The following is a 20,108-nucleotide window of genomic DNA, read 5'->3' on the forward strand; positions in this document are numbered from 1 at the left end:
GCTTTAGAGACCCTACACTACATATTTCGCAGTATAACTCTCTACCTAGCTCAGCAGCACTCTCCCTACACTGTCTGATCCGGAGCGACTGTGTCCAAGATGGTGGCGCCAGGTTTTAAATACTTGAGGTGACGCTGTACGGCCAGCCAATCACTGCAATGCCCACAACCATCCTGGCTGCGGCATTACAGTGACTGGCTCGCAATCCCTGCATGTTCATTGGCTCTGTAAAGAGTGCCAAACATGAATTGCGGAGACCCGAGCTCCCGCCCAAGTAGCCCGAAAATGCTCAGTGCTGGCCGAACATCGCAAGTAGTGAGATGCTCTGGCGAGTACCGATCAGTGTCGAGCATACTCGCTCAACACTAATTATTAGTAGAGATGAGCAAGCATGCTTGCTACTGCTCGGTGCTCGCCAGAGCATTTCACTGCTCGAGATGCGGAGGTTCTTGGCCAAAATCTCCAGGTAGGCCGTGCTATCCATCTTCCCATGGATGCGGACCAGATGGCCAGGCCCCTTGGCTGAGAAACAGCCCCACAGCATGATGCTGCCACCACCATGCTTGACTGTAGGGATGGTATTCTTGGGGTCGTATGCAGTGCCATCCAGTCTCCAAACGTCACGTGTGTGGTTGGCACCAAAGATCTCGATCTTGGTCTCATCAGACCATAGAACCTTGAACCAGTCTGTCTCAGAGTCCTCCAAGTGATCATGAGCAAACTGTAGACGAGCCTTGACATGATGCTTTGAAAGTAAAGTTACCTTACGGGCTCGTCTGGAACGGAGACCATTGCGGTGGAGTTCGTTACTTATGGTATTGACTGAAACCTATGTCCCCACTGCCATGAGATCTTCCCGGAGCTCCTTCCTTGTTGTCCTTGGGTTAGCCTTGACTCTTCGGACAAGCCTGGCCTCGGCACGGGAGGACACTTTCAAAGGCTGTCCAGGCCGTGGAAGGCTAACAGTAGTTCCATAAGCCTTCCACTTACGGATGATGCTCCCAACAGTGGAGACAGGTAGGCCCAACTCCTTGGAAAGGGTTTTGTACCCCTTGCCAGCCTTGTGACCCTCCACGATCTTGTCTCTGATGGCCTTGGAATGCTCCTTTGTCTTTCCCATGTTGACCATGTCTGAGTGCTGTTCACAAGTTTGGGGAGGGTCTTAAATAGTCAGAAAAGGCTGGCAAAAGAGATCTTTAATCCACACATGTGAAGCTCATTATTCTTGGTGCCTAACTACTTCTTAATACTTTAGGGGGACCCAACAGAATTCTTGTGGTTTGAGGGGTTGAATAATAAATGACACTCTAAATTAACTTTTAATGTTTTAAAAAAAAAAAAAAAAAAAATTTGCTGCAGTGCATTTCCCACTTCCAGGCTGATCTACAGTACAAATGTCACAATGCCAAGTTAATTCCGCATGTGTCAACCAGCTAAATCTGCAGGGGGTTGAATATTACTTGTAGGCACTGCATATATATGTATATATATATATATATATATATATATATATATATATCCCTCTGAACTAAGGCTGCGTGCCCACTTTTCAAGCGTTTTAGCTGTGGAATTCCCACAGAGAAAATGCTTAAAAAACGCTTGGTAATACGTGTCCCATGGTGCCCAATGATAATCCGCATGTGCTGTGCAGACGTTGCGGAAATTTCCGCTACGGATTATCATTGCGGAAAAATATGCAGCATATCCATTAATTTCGCGGACACACAGCGAAATTGCCGCCATTGACTTGCATTGAATTGCTTAATATCCGCATGACTACACGTGCACATGCGGATATTAAGCGATTCAATGTGCGGATGGTACCCAGGTCTGGAGAAGTGGAGACTCTCCTCCAGACCCGGGTACCATGGTACCTGTTAAAAAAAAGAATTTAAAATAAAAAATAAACATTATACTCACCTTCTGATGTCCCGCGGTCTTTTCTCCACTGCGCCCGGTCTCTTGTATGGCTCGCGGTGGTGTGAAAGGACCTGCGGTAACGTCATTTAGTCATGTGACAGGTCACGCGACCGCTGACGTCGGAGGTCGCGTGGCCTGTCACCTGACTAAATGACGTCATGAAAGGTCCTTTCACACCATCGTGAGCCACCCAACACACCGGACGCAGTGGAGAAAAGCCCGGGGGCCATCAGAAGGTGAGTATAATTTTTATACTTTTTATTAATTTTTTTATTCTTTTTTTCAACTATTAACTTGGTCACACTATATAAATCCATGCCGGTTGCTGGGATTTATATCGTGTGACCAAGTTGTCAAGCACTTTTCCAAGTGATGCTAAAATCGCTTGGAAAAGCGCTTGATAACCCGCATGTAGAAATGCATGCAAAAACACTTAACAAACGCTTCTACCTGGCAGGAAAAACGCATGTAAAATCCGCACGCGTTTTTTCCTGCCAGGGATATGTGGAAAAAATATGCAGCATTTTTGCATCGTGGGCACTTAGCCTAACAGTCCTTCTGAGGACTAATTCAGCTGCATATGATCAGTGCTAGACAGGCAGGCAGTGTATGTAGCAGTCTGCAGTGTATGATACAGCACAAGAGGGTCCTTTGAACGTCCTGTCTGTTGCTGTAATAATTAAAGATATTTCTAGACATAGGCCCAGATATTAGGGGCCAGGGAGAATTTTTCCTTCATCTTAATACTGGTTATTTGCTTAAAAAGCAATCCACAGTTCCCCATTTTTCCTGCTCCATTTGCTTGTTCTCACTGCAGAATAAAGCCAGATGTGTTCCATATGTCAACGATAAAAATCCAGAAATTTGAACTGAACGTGGAAAATATTGGTCTCCTTTTCCATTCTGCTGCAGTGTGTCGGTGAAGCTATTCACACTAGGTCTCCATGTAGAATAATATTAATAAATTACAGGCCTACTCTTTAAAACTGTGGTTCTCTGTCAGACACATCACCTATCAGACTGTTCAAAAATCATACATTTCTTCCATTTTCATTCCATTGCAGTGTGTCGGTGAAGCTATTCACACTAGGTCTCTATGTAGAATAATATTAGTAAATTACAGGCCTGCTATTTAAAATCATGGTTCTCTGTCAGACGTATCACATATAACTGCGTTCCAAAACCAGCCATTTCTCGTGAACGTGGAAAATATTGTCCTCCATTTAAAATGGGCAAGGTGCATGGCAAGGGACAGGGAAGTGGACGTGATGGTGTATGCAGAGGCTGAGGATGTGGCCGTGGGCAAGGTGAAATTGTGCCACAACAAACACCCACATCTTGTCACTCGACCTTCCGGTCCCAATTACTAGGGGACCGCAGAACACTACTATTGAACACAGAGCAGCGACAAAAGGTTGTTGGTTGGATAGCAGTAGCAGATAATGCTTCCAGTCACCTTGCCACCACCACCTCCACCCTGTCTTCCACACGGTCCAGTCTCAGTAGCCGTGAGTCTGGACTGCATATTCCTCACCCTGATCCTCCTTCCTCCCACGATGCTGAGTGTCCGGAGACAACTAATCCCACACTTAGACACATTAGAAGAGATGTTCACTTATCCATTTGTAGATTCGGGCCTCTCACCCGGCCAGCTTCAAGCAAGTGAAGAGGAGAACGAGTGTAGCGATGCCCAAATATTGGAGCAACTACGGTCACACGAAGGAGGTAAAGTGCAATTACTGTCGCAAGAGGTGGATGATGATGATGATGAAATACAATTGCCAGAAAGTCAGGAGGAGGACCAGGGTGCGGAAGTGGAAGACGAGGAGGTGAATGATTTAGTAACTGATCCAACTTTGGCAGTTGGACATACAGAGCGAGGACAGCAGCACACAGGGGGAGGGAGGCATAACACCACAACAGGCAGGAAGAAGTAGTGTGGTGGCCACAGACACAAGGTGGGAAAGCGTTCCTCATAACGCCAACACAACGGAAGTTGCCAGTACAAGTGTTAAGTCTTCCCGAGTCTGGTTATTTTTTAAAAACTCTACAGATAACCCCCCAAAAAAAGCCATTTGCACCGCCGGCCAGGTCAGCATCAGCAGGAGTAGCAAATCTAGCAGCCTGACCACCACCTGCATGAACAGGCACATGGCAGCAAAGCACCCGACTAAGTGGGCCGAACCCCAGGGTCCAGCAACAGTGTCTGCGGGTGACTCCACTGCTTATTCCGCTGTTGTGCGTGCACAACAATTACCTGTCCACGGTGCATGCGAAGATGCCTCCCGCTCTGCACCTGTCATTGCACACTCTCGAGTAGCACCATCAGCAAGCACGTCCACGTCCTTGTCCAAGAGCAGGGTTCAGTTGTCCCTACCCCAGTCCTTGGAACGCAAGCACAAATACGCAGCTAATGCCCCACAGGCCACAGTCCTAAATTCGCACATTTCACGACTGCTTGCGTTGGAAATGCTGCCTTTTAGGATGGTGGAGACGGAATCCTTCCACAACCTTATGGCGGTGGCCGTCCCTCGGTACTTGGTCCCCAGCCAACACTATTTTGCCCGGTGTGCCATCCCCGCACTACACAAGTACGTGTCCCAAAACATCTGCCGTACCCTCAACAACGCAGTTACTGGGAGAGTCCACCTGACAACACACACGTGGACAAGTGCTTGTGGTCAGGGACGGTACATCTCCCTGACGGCACACTGGGTAAACATAGCGGAAGCCGGGACCCAGTCGGACCTTGGGACGGAACACATTCTCCCCACACTGAGGATTGCGGGCCCTATATCAGTCAGAGTTGCCCCCACAGTGTACAGCTTCTGTGCATCATCCTCCTCCTCCTACTCATGTTCAGCCTCCATCTCAGATATCACCACATCAGTTACAAGCTGGAAGCACTGCAGTACTGCCTCAGCCAAGTGACAACAGGCTGTGCTGAAACTCATAAGCTTAGGTGATAAACCTCACACTGCTTGTGAGTTGTGGACAGCTGTGAAAGAGCAGGCAGATCTGTGGCTGAGACCGCTGAACCTACATCCAAGCATGGTCGTGTGTGACAATGGCCGTAACCTGGTGGCAGCTCTGAGGCGAGGCGAGATCACACACGTACCATGCCAGGCTCATGTGCTTAACCTCGTGGTTCAGCGGTTTCTTAAATCGTACCCCAAGTTGCCAGATCTGCTCGTCAAAGTACGCCGCCTGTCAGCTCATTTTCGGAAGTCGGCTACAGCTTCCGCCGCCCTTGCTGTGTTGCAGCAGCATTTGCAGCTTCCGCACCGACTAGTGTGTGATGTCCCCACATGTTGGAACTCTACCCTCCACATGTTGCAAAGGATTTGTGAGCAGAAGAGAGCCGTTGTGGAGTACCAACTGCAACAAGGCCGTCGATATTCAGGTCAGACTCCACACATAAGACCTCAGGAGTGGACCTGGATGTGTGACATATATACCATCCTGACAAACTTTGAGGAGTCCACCAAGATGGTGAGTGGCGAAGACGCCATCATTAGCGTCAGCATCCCACTTGTCTGTCTTTTGCAACGCTCTCTGCAGAGAATTAAAGAGGAGGCATTGCAGCCAGAGTATGATGAGATGGATCAAGAAGCCGTAATGGGCGATTACACACAGCCCAGCCCAGAACAGGAGCTGGTATCATGCAGACGGTATTACCTGTACAACTGTCATACAGTCGGTTCAGCGTAGGTTGCCTGAGGACAGGGGGGTGGAGGAGGAGGAGGAGAGCATGGTAAGTCGGCATCTTGGTGAGGACACGGAAGTCTTGCCCGTTACCAGTCTGGCACGCATGGCTGACTTTATGTTACGGTGCCTTAACCGTGACCCTCTCGTTGTCAAAATGTTGGGTGACAGTCATTACTGGTTGGTGACACTTTTAGACCCCCGCTACAAGGAGAACTTTCACTCTCTTATTCCTGAGGTGAAGAGGTCTTCAAAAATGTGGCAGTACCAGAAGGCCCTTGCTGCAGAACTGTTAAAAAAATTCCCATCTGAACACGTTAGCGGCAGAGGTCACAGTTCGTTGACCAACCAAGGCGTACAGGCGAGAGAGACGCAACTCCAATCCAGCAGAGGCAGGGGAACACTGTAAACATTCTCAGTTTTCTGAGACCCGCCCAGCTTATAGGCCCTGAGGCGCGGGGTACTATCACAAGGAGAGGAAAGTTTCAAAAGATGGTGAGGGAGTACCTTGCCGACCGCACAAGCATCCTCCGTGATTCCTCTGTGCCTTTTAATTATTGGGTATCCAAGCTGGATACTTAGAATGAACTCACTCTGTACGCCTTGGAGGTCCTGGCCTGCCCTGCCGCTAGCGTGTTATCGGAGCGTGTTTTTAGTGCCGCTGGGGGAATTATAACTGATAAGTGCACTCGCCTGTCAACTGACAATGCTGACAAGCTGACCCTTATCAAAATGAACAAGGGATGGATTGGGCCAGACTTCTCATCACCACCAAATGACAGCAGAGTAACATAAAGTCAAATCCACTGTGTTATTTCGGGAGGTGTATTCCCATGAACCGCTTCACACCCACACATGGGTATATGCTTTCTCATTTCGGCTGTATTTTGCTCTTCTCCTTATCCTCAGCCTCCACCACCACTATACCACCAGGGTGACCGTGGTCCGTGTTGCCAGCATTGCAAGTTCCTCCGTCCTAATTTTTGGCAGCTTTTGCTTGGAATGCATAGGCAAAGACTATGGGAGACCCACTCCCCAATAATGAGAATAATGTTTTTAATATGCTGTACTGCATGGCTCTTGTAAGGGGCATGAAAACGGTCTTGTTAAGCTACTGCGACCTCCACCACTTTTCCAAGGGGCATTGATATTGTCTTTTTATTCCACTGCGACCTCCACCATTCTTCCAACGGGCATTGCATTTCCTCCTAATTTTAGTCAGCTTTTGCTTTTCAATGCATAGGCGAACACTAAGGGAGGCCCACTCCCCAATAGATAAAATGTTTTTAGTATGCTGTAATCCACATCTGTTTCAAGCGGCATTGCAGTTCCTCATAATTTTTGGAAAGCCTTCCATTCACTGCTTAGGCCAAAAGTGCACAGGAGACCCAGTTGCTATAAATGGAAAAAACGGTTTAGTTAAGGCCCTCTGACATCCATGTCACTTCCAAGGGGCATTGGAGTGCTTCGAAATATTTGGTAGGCATTGCACTCACTGCATGCCCTATAACTGTGTAGCCGAACCGCTCCTTTTGGTACAGAAACATATCCTACAAGACATGTGTGGTTGACTGGCCTGATATTGATGTGAATGATCCCTGTTTCTCCTTTGCCACCACCTCATCCACCATTCATCACCTGAAGCTTTGTTTTAACGGGAGTCATAGAACTGGAATAGTAGCAGGAAAACATCCAGCAATCCTCTGAGGAGGTAGGATATGCCAAAACGCTGACCACCTCAGGTCTAGCCGCTACTACATACATGCGCTTGCATTCCAAGAAAACAAAGCAGATGCTAATTTCTATCATCATCATCATGCTCCTCACCTTGGCACTCTCAACTCCCCTGATGGAGAAGCCAGGGCCCACCAGAGGAGTCTGCTTCTCTGGTGGGCTCGTCCAATGCTGCCATAAAGCAGGCCGGGCTAAGAAAAGTGTGGGGGGAAGTTCCAAGGAGAAATAGGGGTGGCTGGGGACTGTTTATGGACACCCGGCCGCCCCCAGGCGGCTGGGGACCATGTGTGGACACCCGGCCGCGGGGCGGCTGGGGACCGAGTATGGACAACCGGCCACCCCCTGGCGGCTGGGGACTGAGTATGGATACCAGGCCGCCAACGCAGCCATGACATGGTGGCTGGCGTACACCTCCACATGCCTAAAAGGCCGAATTTCAAGTGCAAGCAAGCTAGCAGTATGGTATTGCAGCCTGAGGGTGGGTGGGTGGCAGGTTGCACACTTAGGCTTGCATTCCAAGAAAACAAAGCAGATGCTAACTTCTATCATCATCATCATGCTCCTCACCTTGGCACTCTCAACTCCCCTGATGGAGATGCTAGGGCCCACCGGAGGAGTCTGGTTCTCTGGTGGGCTCGTCCAATACTGCCCTAAAGCAGGCCAGGCTAAGAAACGTGTGGGGGGAGTTTCAAGGAGAAATAGGGGCGGCTGGGGACCGTTTATGGCACCCGGCCGCCCCCAGGTGGCTGGGGACCGTGTGTGGACACCGGGCCACGGGGCGGCTGGGGACCGAGTATGGACTCCTGGCCGCCCCCTGGCAGCTGGGGACTGAGCGTGGACACCCGGCCGCTGGGCGGCTGGGGACTGAGTATGGATACCAGGTCGCCGACACAGCCATGACATTGGTGGCCGGCGTCTGCCTCCACATGCCTAAAAGGCCCAATTTCAAGTGCAAGCAAGCTAGCAGTATGGTATTACAGCCTGGGGGTGGGTGGGTGGCAGGTTGCACTTACGCTTGCATTCCAAGAAAACAAAGCAGATGCTAACTTCAATCATCATCATCATGCTCCTCACCTTGGCACTCTCAACTCCCCTGATGGAGAAGCCAGGGCCCACCGGAGGAGTCTGGTTCTCTGGTGGGCTCGTCCAATGCAGCCCTAAAGCAGGCCAGGCTAAGAAAAGTGTGGGGGAAGCTCCCAGGAGAAATAGGGGCGGCTGGGGACTGAGTATGGATACCTCGCTGCCAAAGCAGCCATGAGGTAGCAGCCAGCTTCAGCCTCCTCCAAACTAAAAGGCCCCATTTCAAGTGCAAGCTAGCAGTATGGTATTGCAGCCTGGGGGTGGCAGGTTGCACACTTACGCTTGAATTCCAAGAAAAAAAAGCAGATGCTAACTTCTATCATCATCATCATGCTCCTCACCTTAGCACTCTAAACTCCCCTGATGGAGAAGCCAGGGCCCACGGGAGGAGTCTGGTTCTCTGGTGGGCTCATCCAATGCTGCCCTAAAGCAGGCCAGGCTAAGAAAAGTGTGGGGGAAGTTCCCAGGAGAAATAGGGGCGGCTGGGGACCGTTTATGGACACCCGGCCGCCCCCAGGCGGCTGGGGACCGTGTGTGGATACCCGGCCGCGGGGCGGCTGGGGACCGAGTATGGACACACGGCCGCCCCCTGGCAGCTGGGGACCGAGCGTGGACACCCGGCCACCGGACGGCTGGGGACTGAGTATGGATACCTTGCTGCAGAAGCAGCCATGAGGTAGTGGCCAGCTTCGACCTCCTCCAAACTAAAAGGCCCCATTTCAAGTGCAAGCTAGCAGTATGGTATTGCAACCTGGGGGTGGGTGGGTGGCAGGCTGCATACTTGCGCTTGCATTGCAAGGAATGGGGGAGGTGCAATTGAACACTGCCCTGGGACAAGGACTTGCACGGGGATAGTTGCAAGTCTGCATCTTCTGATGCGGCAAGGATCACTTCTGATGGGTACACTTTTAGGCAGTGACCTGGGTGTCAGAGATGCTTCCAGGGGTCTTCCCCATGTTGTTCCCATGTCTTTTCAGCACTGTATGCATGTGTCACACAGCACATGGCCAGATAAGATTGTAAAATGTTAAAATGACATTTCCCAGTGAATGCATTTGTCACGGTTGAAAGCAATACAAAAGTGCAAAAACGTATAAAAAATGCTACTTGTGAACATAGCCCAAGGTGTGGAGGAGTATTTTTGTTTTTGGTTATTTATTTTACCTTATACACAAGTCTTTACCGTGGAAAGGAAGTTCCTTAACATATTTCACAGGAAAACCATTTCAGTTTTGTTTTTGAACTTTTTCTTGTGAGCCCGTAAAAGTGGCTTAATACCTTTGACCACGTTGTTGACAACAGTGACCTGGGGGTCATAAATGCTTCCTGGGGCGATGCCCATGCTGTCCTCATGTCTTTTGAGCACTGTCACTATCGTTTTGGGCACTTTTTAGGCTTTCAGGGGTGCCGCTGCAAAAATGCTCGGGTCTCCCATAGACTAACATTGGGCTCGTTGTTCGGGTCGAGCACCCGAGTATCACGGTGAGCTCGGCCCGAGCTTCGAGCACCCGAGCATTTTATTGCTTGCTCACCACTAGTTCCCATCGATTTGTTCAATTTTTTGGCCCTCTGCAGACCGCCGGGGGGAGCTGCCGGAAAATTGCTCGAGCTTCCCATAGACCTACATTGGGCTCATTACTCGGTCCAAGCACTCTAGCATTCCAATTTGATCGACTCGAACAACGAGTACCCAAGCATTTTAGTCCTCGATCATCACTAATAAGCATTCATTCACGCGGATCCACCACGCTACCATGGGGATCCAAAACAAAGCCGTGTGTTCGTGGAGCAATGCATGCTGGATTTCAGATTCTATGCTAATTATTTTCCCACCGATCAGGTTAAAGTGGCATTTCTGATGTCCTACCTAGCTGATGATGCCTTGATTTGGGTTACCCCCCTATGGGAAGTAAGGGATCCTATCATCTCTGACCTGCAGGCCTTCCTGGTCACCTTTCTAATGGTCTTCGATGACTCTGACCATGTGTGAATACTTCCTCTCACAATATCCTGGAGCAGTCCAGATGGGTGACACGCGATGGAAGCCCACCTGTTTCCCAGCCTGAAGAGGCAGCTACCCCTGCAGAATCCACAAGGGATGACAGTGTTTGGCAGACTAAGCAGAATACTTCCCTTCCCAACTCTAAGAGGCAGTCCAGACGAGCGAGTCATAGAGGAAAACTGTCACGTCAGGTACTGTCCTCTCAAAGACCTCCTGTTAACCAGCCTGTAGAGGCAGCTACCCATGCAGAATCCATGAAGGTTGACAGTGTTTCTCTGGCGAAGCAGACGCCGGAACTTAGTCGTAAAACTGGATTGCAGTACTGCTGCAGTAGTATGGAACACCCTAATTGTCTTTGTTCTGCGAAGTTTGGGGAGTCCCCAAGCCTTGGGTCAGTAGGAGAGGCTGCCATTGGCGCTAGTGTTTCCTTTCCACAGACGACTGTGACTGTCTCCGTGGCAAGTGGAGGCCTCAGTTTAACTGGAAGTTTTGGGCTGAAAGCTGTAAAGAGTCGGTGTCTGATTCCTGTCTACTCCAGAATCCGGTTTGGGCATTGTCAGGGGAAGGATGAGCCCTTCTCAGAAACAGTCAAAGTATGTCTGTACAAATTAAGCTCCATATAGGTGCATTACACATGTAGAAGATTACATTTGAGGTGCTGTCTGGTATGCCCACAGGTCGTTCAGAGCCTAGAGCTCTAGTGCCCGCTCAGGTCTGGAGACCCAGCAGGGTGTTTCCTGGGGGATTGCTGAGTTACAAAGGGTGTCCGGTCCCCAAACCTCCAGGTCAGTCAGCAATGTCTTCATCTTCTTTGCCAGATCTGCTAGTCACCGAATCGCTGTGTGCTGAAGTCTCCAAAGGAAAGGAAGCAGAGGTGCTGTCCCCACACAGTACTGATGATTGTACCAATGATCTGGCTTCAGGTACCACCCAGCCTCCTAGATGTGTCATCTTAGAGAACAGACTAAAGACTGTCCCGGAGCAGGTATCTTCCATCTCTAATAAGAATGGTTAAAGAGGACGTCAAGGCGATGGCTACCGCCGTGTGTCCGTAGTCTGGTCACACCTCTCCAGGCACTCCTTGGTTCGTGGCCCAGTGGGACCACAGACCACGCTCACTCCAAACAGTCTAGGAATGAGCGTAACAATGGGAAATATTCTGGAACATGTGCTTGTGTAAGGTGGAGTTGCCACACCGGGAGAAATAGTGATGGCTGGGGATCGAGTATCAATGAACAGACGCCGCCATGAGGTCGTGGAAAGCTTCGGCCTCCACGAGCCTAAAAGGCAAAATTTCTAGTTAAAGCAGTCGAGAAATGTGGCAGTTTAATATTGTGACCTGTGGGTGGGTGGATGTGTATATGTGCTTGCGTTCCAAGGACTGGGGTAGAGACAATTGAACGCTGGGCTGGGACAAGGACGAGGAAGTGTTTGCTGATGGCGATGGTTGCAAGTGTGCAACAACAGGTTCAGGGTGGGCGACATCTTCGCCTGGACCCTGGCATTCAACCCATCGACTTCATTGTTCTCCACCTCGTCTTACACTTCCGCACCCACGTTCTACTCCTGACTTTCTGTCCATTGTGTCTCATCATCATCCATCTCTTGCGACAGTAATTGCACTTTCCCAATTATGGCTGCTCAAATATTTGGGCATCGCTACTTGCCCCGCTAGAATTGCACCGAGTCAGAGTCCAGAATGTATAAATGGAAAGATTAACAGAACAGCTCTTTGGAGTGTTCAAGTGTGGGATGAGTTGTCTCTGGGCAATCGGCTTGGTAGGAAGAAAGAGAATCAAGATGAGGAATATGCTGAGTCCAAGTAAAAAAAAATGTGCACATTCCTCAAACAAGAATCTGCAAAAACACTAGTGCATGCTCACATCATCTTCTGCCTCAACTACTGCAAGCTCCTGCTCTGTGTCCTCCCTTGTAACACTCTTGCACCCCTCGCATCTATCCTAAACTCTGCTGCCCAACTAATCCACCTATCACCTCCTCTCTGTCAATTCCTTCACTAGGTCCCCATTGCTTAGAGACTCCAGTTGAAAACCCTAACCTTGGCATGCAAAGCCATCCCACAACCTGTCTCCTTCATACATCTGTCACCTAGTTTTAAGGCCCCGTCACACTTAGCGATGCTGCAACGATCCCGACAACGATACGACCTGTCAGGGATTGTTGCTGCGTCGCTATGTGGTCGCTGGTGAGCTGTCAAACAGGCAGGCTCACCAACGATGTCCTGCTCCTAGTTACGAGCCTGCTGAAGCAGGAGCAGGCTGGTAACTATGGTAAACATCGGGTTACTAGGGGCACACGCGCTCCTAGTAACCCGTTGTTTATCATGGTTACCACTCTGCTACAGTGAGCGGGAGGTTACCGCTCACTTTAGCAGGCTCGTAACCATGATAAACAGCGGGTTACTAAGTGCGCGTGTGCCCCTAGTAACCCGATGTTTACCATAGTTACCAGCCTGATCGCTGCTCCCGCTGGTCACACACAGCGATGTGTGCTGACCAGCGGGAGAGCAACGACCAAAAAATGGTCCAGGACACTTTGCAGCGATCAGCGACCTCACAGCAGGGGCCTGATCGTTGCAAAGTGTCACACATAGCGACATCGCTAGTGAGGTCGCTGTTGCGTCACCAAAAGCGTGACACAGCAGCGATCTCACTAGCGATCTCGCTATGTAAGACGGGGGCTTTACAGTACTTATCTGCACGCAACCTCTGATCCTCACAAGATCTCCTTCTCCACTCTTCTCTTATCTCCTCTTCCCACAATAGCATACAAGATTTCTCCTGTGCATCCCGCCTACTCTGGAACTCTCTACCCCAACATATCAGACTCTCACCTACTTTTGAAACCTTCAAAAGGAACCTGGAGACCCACTTCTTCTGACAAGCGTACAACCTGCAGTAACCCTCTCTTTCCCCCATACTGCTACATGACCAGCTATACGCTCACCTACTGTATTTTATTCCTCACCCATCCCTTGTGGACTGTTAGCCCTCGATGGCAGGGTCCTTTCTCCTCCTGTACCAGTTGCTATCACGTTTTTGTTCAAGATTATCGTAATTGTTTTTCCTATGTATACCCCTTTTTCACATGTAAGGCACTCTAATAATAAGTAATAATAATGTGGTCCAGACTCAAGGCTATTGAGACTGAACCATGTGGAAGACAAGGTGGTGGTAGTTGCAAATGGACTAGAAGCATTATTTTTTACCTGCTATCCAACCAATAACCTTTTCACACTGGTCTGGCTTCAAGAGTGGTATTCCGCTGCCCCCTAGAAAGTGGGACAGGAATCTAGGTCGATATGATATGAGTGCTTGTTGTGCTCCCTCAGCAGGCACAGTTTCATCTTGTCCACGGCCTCGGCCTTTGCGTGCACCATCATCATGTTCACTTCCCCGTCCCTTGCCACGCACATTGCCGATTTTTAAATGGAGTTTAATATTTGCCACGTTGCCAAAAATGTCTGTATTATCGCAGTAATATAGCATCACGTCTGATGAACACGGTTTTAGGCAGTGACCTGGGAGTCAGAGATACTTCTAGGGGTCTTCCCCATGCTGTTCCCATGTATTTTAAGCACTGTATGGATGTTTCTGATCTTGTCTCACATACCACATGGCCAGATAAGGTAGTAAGATGTTAAAATGACATTTGCCAGGGAATGTACTTTTCACCGTTGAAAGCAATGCAAAAGTGCAAAATTGTATCAAAAACGCTATGTGTGCACAAAGCCCAAGGTGTGGAGGAGCATTTTTTCTTGGGGTTATTTATGTTGCCTTAAATATAATTTATTAGCCTGGAAAGAATCTCCCTTAACATTTTTTCCAGGAAAATCCATTTTAGCTTTGTTTTGTATGTTTTATTGTGAGTCCTTAAAAATGGCATAATACTCTGACAACGTTGTTGACAGCAGTGACATGGGAGTTAGAAATGCTTCAAGAGGTCTTCCTCATGCGTTTCCCCATGTCATTTGAGCACTTTTTCCATCTGTATGGGCAATTTTTAGGCCCCCTGCAGACCTCCGGGGAGGAGGCCGCCAGAAAAATGCTCGAGTTTCCCACTGACTTACATTGCGCTCATTGCTCAGGTCGAGCACCAGAGCATTATGATTTGCTCAACCCGACCACCGAGAACCCAACCATTTTAGTGCTCGCTCATCACTATAAAGAATAAGAAATCAAGAAGGGGGCAAATGTTTTTTCATACCATTGTATGCATGAAAAGCGATAATCCTCTATAAAAGCTAACATATCCATATATCATAAGCATGATTTGTTCCTGTTAAGAACTACATTTATAGGAGAAACATTTTTTTCATTAGAATGATCACAGCCATTGGGCATTTTTACCTCTGGCAGCTCGTCTATGAACGAATGGATATTTGCAGCTTTCGCGGCTCGCTGTATTTCCTCCATAGGCACTTCCCGAGTGTTGTCCCCATAGGCAATGTTCTCAGCAATACTGCAGTCAAATAGTATAGGCTCTTGGGACACAATTCCAATTTGTGATCGAAGCCATTGCACATTGAAGTCTTTTATGTTAGCGTTATCGAACAACTAAAAAATCCACAGAAAATGCACACGATTTAGATCATGATTGCCTTGTAGTCATCAATAGATTAAAGGGATTTTCCCACTAAATATATATAACACCTTTCCACATGAAAGCTGATCACTGGGGATCTGATTGTTGGTACCTCCACCATTATTTCGAATGACGGTCCCAAAGTCCCTTTTGTGATAGAAGATAGACTACGCATGCTCCATTTACTTCCATGGGTCTATAGCGAGGGGTTGTGCACATGTGGGACCACCACTCACTTAAACTGTGAATTAATGCTCATTCAGACATCTGATTTTCATGTACAAATGCTATCAATATTTTTTATGGATAGAACTCGTACCTGTGATCGTCTATGGGGCCATTCACATGTTCTTGATTTTCCTCAGACCAAAAACCGCAGCAAGATGTTCGATTTTGATCAGATTAAAATCAGCAATGCAAGTCAATGGGTCCATGAAAAAATTGGACCGCACTTAGTTGACATCAAAGTGCGGTCTGTCAGAATGGAGGAGGTGGAGAAACTTTTTTTAATTTCTCCACGTACAAGAAAAATGGCTGACACTCGGACCACACTCTGATAAAACTCTGATCCAAGTTTGATCAAGATAATTGGCCCATTTTTCTTGTACGAGGAAAAATTGGAAATGTGAATGAGGCCTAAGGGTGAGGTTATGCTTGTTTATTAACCTTGGGACTCCCATTCTTGAGATTGGTGATCGTCTCAGCTATTCTGTTGATTAATCATTAATGTGTTTATTGGGAAAATACCTTAAAAAATAAAATCAGACATTATCTAAATATAGAAGCCAGTAAAATTGTAATTTATGATGTAGATATATTTGCAAACTAATCTTACCACAGCTCCTAGACAAGGGTCATAGAACCTCTGCAAGAGTTGGACAGAGGTGCTTTTCCCACATCCACTGCTCCCCACAAATGCCACAGTTTGCCCACTCTGTATAGTAACAGATAGATCTTGTAGTACAGACACATCTGGACGAGATGGATAATTGAACGATATCTGCTGTAGCTCTATATTTCCTTGCCAATTATCCTAAAGTGAGTAAAAAAGAAAGAAATACCTTAAAGGGAACCTGTCATTAGATTCATGCCGCCCAAACCAAAAGCAGCATGAATCAGTCTGCAACATTTCAGAGCAGGAATACTTTGAAAAACCAGCACAGGAGGGACTATGGGCTCAATTGGTCATTTGTAATTTTTTTAAGTTACTTATATTTTTTTTGTTGTCTAGTGGTATTTGCAGACACTTCGTGCACTGAAGTTTTAAAAAAAAATCCATGAATGGTTCATGAATTTTGTGCAAAATAAAAATTTCTCTTTATTCTTTTTGCATGCTCCACTAAAATGTTGAAAAAACTGCACCAAATTTTTAAATGTACATAAAATCTCTCCAGAGTTGGGGACTGGGGTACATTTACGAAAAATTTTGCATCTTTTTGAAAAAAGTCACAAATGATGAATCAGATGAAAACAAATGGAAACTCTAAACTTCACCCACGAGTGGCCAACAAAAACATAAACAAACAGGTGAACTGAACACCTGTAAAATGGATTAAAAAAGACTCAAATAGAAGGATGAATATGACAAAAACAAAAAAGTCACAACATACAAAAAAAACAAAAAAAAACAGGTGCAAATACAATAAAAATTCACATATTTTTAGCTGGACTAGCTTAGAACTTATCATCAGCTTTTCTCATCTGATAGATAAAAAGCAAACAAGCAAATGTAATATATTCTCTAATAAATGCTTACTGGTTTTTGTCCTTGTAAACTGTAGCTGTCAATAGCCGGTTCTCGATTAAACAAAATAAAAAGGTGGGAGGCTGCAGATTTGGCTTGAGAGTAGTCAGGAGCAAATGATAATGTTTGGCCTATTGCCATGGCTCCATAGGTTAACATGAAGAATACACTGTGTAAGAAGACAAAAAACAAAGCATTAAGGATTCCACTGTGGAATGAAATATTTATAGCACCGCTCCAGTGTTTTTTTATTGCAGCTCTGGAGTGGTGCCACTAATGTAATGACCCTTCCCCCAGTCTTATATGTACCAGCTGCCGTCTTCATCTTTTATCCGCTCTGCTCCTGTCAGTCTCCAGCTGTCAGAACTGCTGGATTGCTCCAGTATTTTCTGGAGCGAGCTGGAGGTCACTTTTCAGTGTAAGTCTATGACAACCACAAGAAGGCTCTCGTAGACTTGCATTGAAAGTTTGTGACAGTTTTATCTGACTTCTGGTCACTCAGAAGTTGCAGTCATAAGAAAGCGCCGTGGGAGTGGAGCGATGCAGGGAAGAGCTGCAGACAGTGGGTGGTGAGTATAATATTAGATGCAGGCATCTTCTAGCACCACTCCGGCACTGCAATAAAAAACACTGGAGTGGTGCTTTAAATATATTCTCAAACATATTTTATAGAGTCTTTTTGACAAGTCGAGATGGGGAACACTTACATTTAAGCAAAACCGATGAAATGGTGTAAGTGCAATATGTAGGTGCACATTCCCACTGTGGCTATTTAACAGACAGAGCATGACTGTTAAATGGCCACAGTGTTAAAGTTCACCTACACAATGCACTTATTCCAGCGTGTGCAGAGCCATTTCCTTGGTTTTGCTTTAGTTTCTTGTACTTGGTACATACAGGGAGGTGGCTCCCCCTTGTTGGATTGTGTATTCCGTCTATATAGCGTTCCATAGGCAGGTGGTGAAACAGTCAGGGTTGGGTCCTGCTTTGCCTTTGTCTATTTTGAGGTCTCCTGGCACATAGCGAGATGAACTACAAGAGTTAGGGACCATCCTGATTGGGTACACCTTGTCGCAGTGGGATGGCTTTTACACTCTTTTGATCAAAATAGTGTCAACTAAGTATCCTGGCTTATTTACATGTACTATTACTATTACTTTTTATTTATTTATTTACTTTAGGGTATTTGTTCATTTCTTTTTATCTTAGGTTCAGACATATATTTAAGTAGTTGAGTCACATTTGATATCACTCCTGAAGAGATTTAAAACTTCTTTGTCTGAGCATTTACTCATTGAACCACTTAAAGAGAACCTGTCATCAGGATTTTCTACTTCAAACTAATGGAATGCTTGTAAAGGTGCTATAATGCTAATTAAATCCTAATCTTTCTTGTAGTTGATATTTTATATGAATGAGTTACAAGTGCAGTGGGGTGGGCGCTGCATTTATAGCTCTTCTGCCTTCTCACCTCATTCCCTGGAGGAGGAGATGTCGCTGGGAGGAGAATATCACTGGAATGAGAGAGACTTCAGATCTACCATAGTTCTTCAGCCTCATTTGCATATCAATTCAAACACTGATTTCTCAGTAACTGAGAAACTGATTGGCCATGTAATGATATTAATGGACTTGTCTTTATAGCTGCATGTAGCTCTTTAAAATAGTTTGGGGTGCTAGTTGTGACGGATTTCCTTTGGGAAGACATGTCCATTTTTGTAAATACTTGCAATGCACATTTGGCAACAATTCTGGAGGATCTTTTCTTCTAGAAAAAATCTGAAGTTAATTTTTCTTTGCTTAAATGGGCACTAGATAACAAGGACTGGATCATTAATACTCAAAGTTGACATTAGTTCTGCACCATTCTGTATGAACCTGGACTCCTGTAAGAGTTGGTAGATCTTCTAGGCTTCTATCAAATTCTCCCCAAAACTTTGGAGGAAGCAATGGAGAGGAAGTGGAAAAGGCTGAAGGGGGCATGGAAGGGTTATGGATGGGAGTGGAAGAGTTGTAGGGTCTGGTCTGAAAAGGGGTCATTGCTACAGGGGAAAAACATTTGAATGAAGTGTGAGGCAACATTTCTCCAAATATCTGTAAAACAGGACTGAATTTACATATCACGCTGCCCTATGCGTTAAACCTGAACATTTTACTGTTAAAATTATTTCCCAGGATCAGAATAGCTACCTATTGTTAGTACTTGTCATCAATATTAGATCACTGGTGGTCTCTCTCTTGACACTCACATCCATCAGATGTTTGAAGGGTCCATGGAGCTTGTGCAAGTGCCACATCCTTTTCAATATTTACTCTATGTCATCTACCTGCACACTGTAGTAGTAGCATGACTGGGTATTGTAATGCTATCCTATTGAAGTGGATTGCAGAATTGTATAATGCAGCCTGCCCTACGCTATTAAGGAAACAGCATGCAGGTAGATGGCACTATTGACCCTTCAAACCCTTCTGACTAGTCATGTAGACCCTTCATACAAATGATTAACAGTGTGTCCAGATTCAGACCTTCACAAATCCATCAATCTGATTTTGATGGTCTATCCTAACAATAGACCCTCAATATTAAAAGAACTCCTTTAACTCCTTCCTGACAAATAACATTTTCTTCAACAGTGATATGCAAATTGTCTCTTTAGAGAGGATAAGGACTAGAACTCTAGCGCCACCTATTGGAAGCAGTGATCCTAAATCCTAAATCTCGCATAATGACTTAGGATAAAAGCCAAACCAGAATCTCAATTTGCAAATATTGTATTTCGGTGGGTTGCCCCTCATCAGTGCAAAGTACGAGATCTGATTAGGCTAGATGAGAGGCTCTGGAGTGGGGTCTGAGGGTAACGTTTGTCCTTGTGGAGCTTGTCACTCTCCACAAAGAGAAATGCTACCCCATAAACCTTCAATAGAGAGAAAGATTTACTTTGATACATTCATTGGCAGGGTAGCTTTTTGGCAAATTCCTAGCCCCAAGCACTCCATGCACATGACCTGACTGCCATTTCATGACCATGCACCGTAGAAGCTTAAAATCGGAGATTACGGCATCAAACCACTGGACATTGACATTATTGTACATGTTGATACTTACAGAATCACTTCTTCCACATTCAATCTTCCCACATTAATTAAATAAGCTCCAAAGCGGTAACTTGCTGCATGGGCAAAAAATATAAATGACTGACTGAAAGCAAAGCAAATCCCGTATACCTGGGCCTTTCTTTGTGAATTCCTACACAGTGAAATTAAAAGAAAAAAGATGTGATGTGTTAATGGTATCATAGTGGATAGATGAGAAGAAAT

At 46.5% G+C, this 20,108-nt stretch overlaps 1 protein-coding gene across 5 annotated transcripts in view; it reads right to left on the bottom strand.

Moving 5' to 3' along the window:
• Positions 1-20,108, bottom strand: part of LOC141265124 (ATP-binding cassette sub-family B member 5-like) — a 476,628-nt gene that overhangs the window by 13,033 nt on the left and 443,487 nt on the right. For all 5 annotated transcript variants that reach the window (XM_073677800.1, XM_073677797.1, XM_073677796.1 and 2 more), the window contains 4 exons: positions 19,897-20,037; positions 16,803-16,959; positions 15,882-16,079; positions 14,812-15,018 (listed from right to left, as the gene is read on the bottom strand). In XM_073677800.1, the coding sequence (XP_073533901.1) occupies positions 14,812-15,018; positions 15,882-16,079; positions 16,803-16,959; positions 19,897-20,037 (703 nt within the window). The remainder of the gene's footprint in view (positions 1-14,811; positions 15,019-15,881; positions 16,080-16,802; positions 16,960-19,896; positions 20,038-20,108) is intronic.

This window comes from Phyllobates terribilis, unplaced genomic scaffold (genome assembly GCF_046119375.1).
Source record: "Phyllobates terribilis strain yellow unplaced genomic scaffold, ASM4611937v1 Scaffold_4__5_contigs__length_816908805, whole genome shotgun sequence".
In the NCBI taxonomy this organism is placed as follows: Eukaryota; Metazoa; Chordata; class Amphibia; order Anura; family Dendrobatidae; genus Phyllobates; species Phyllobates terribilis.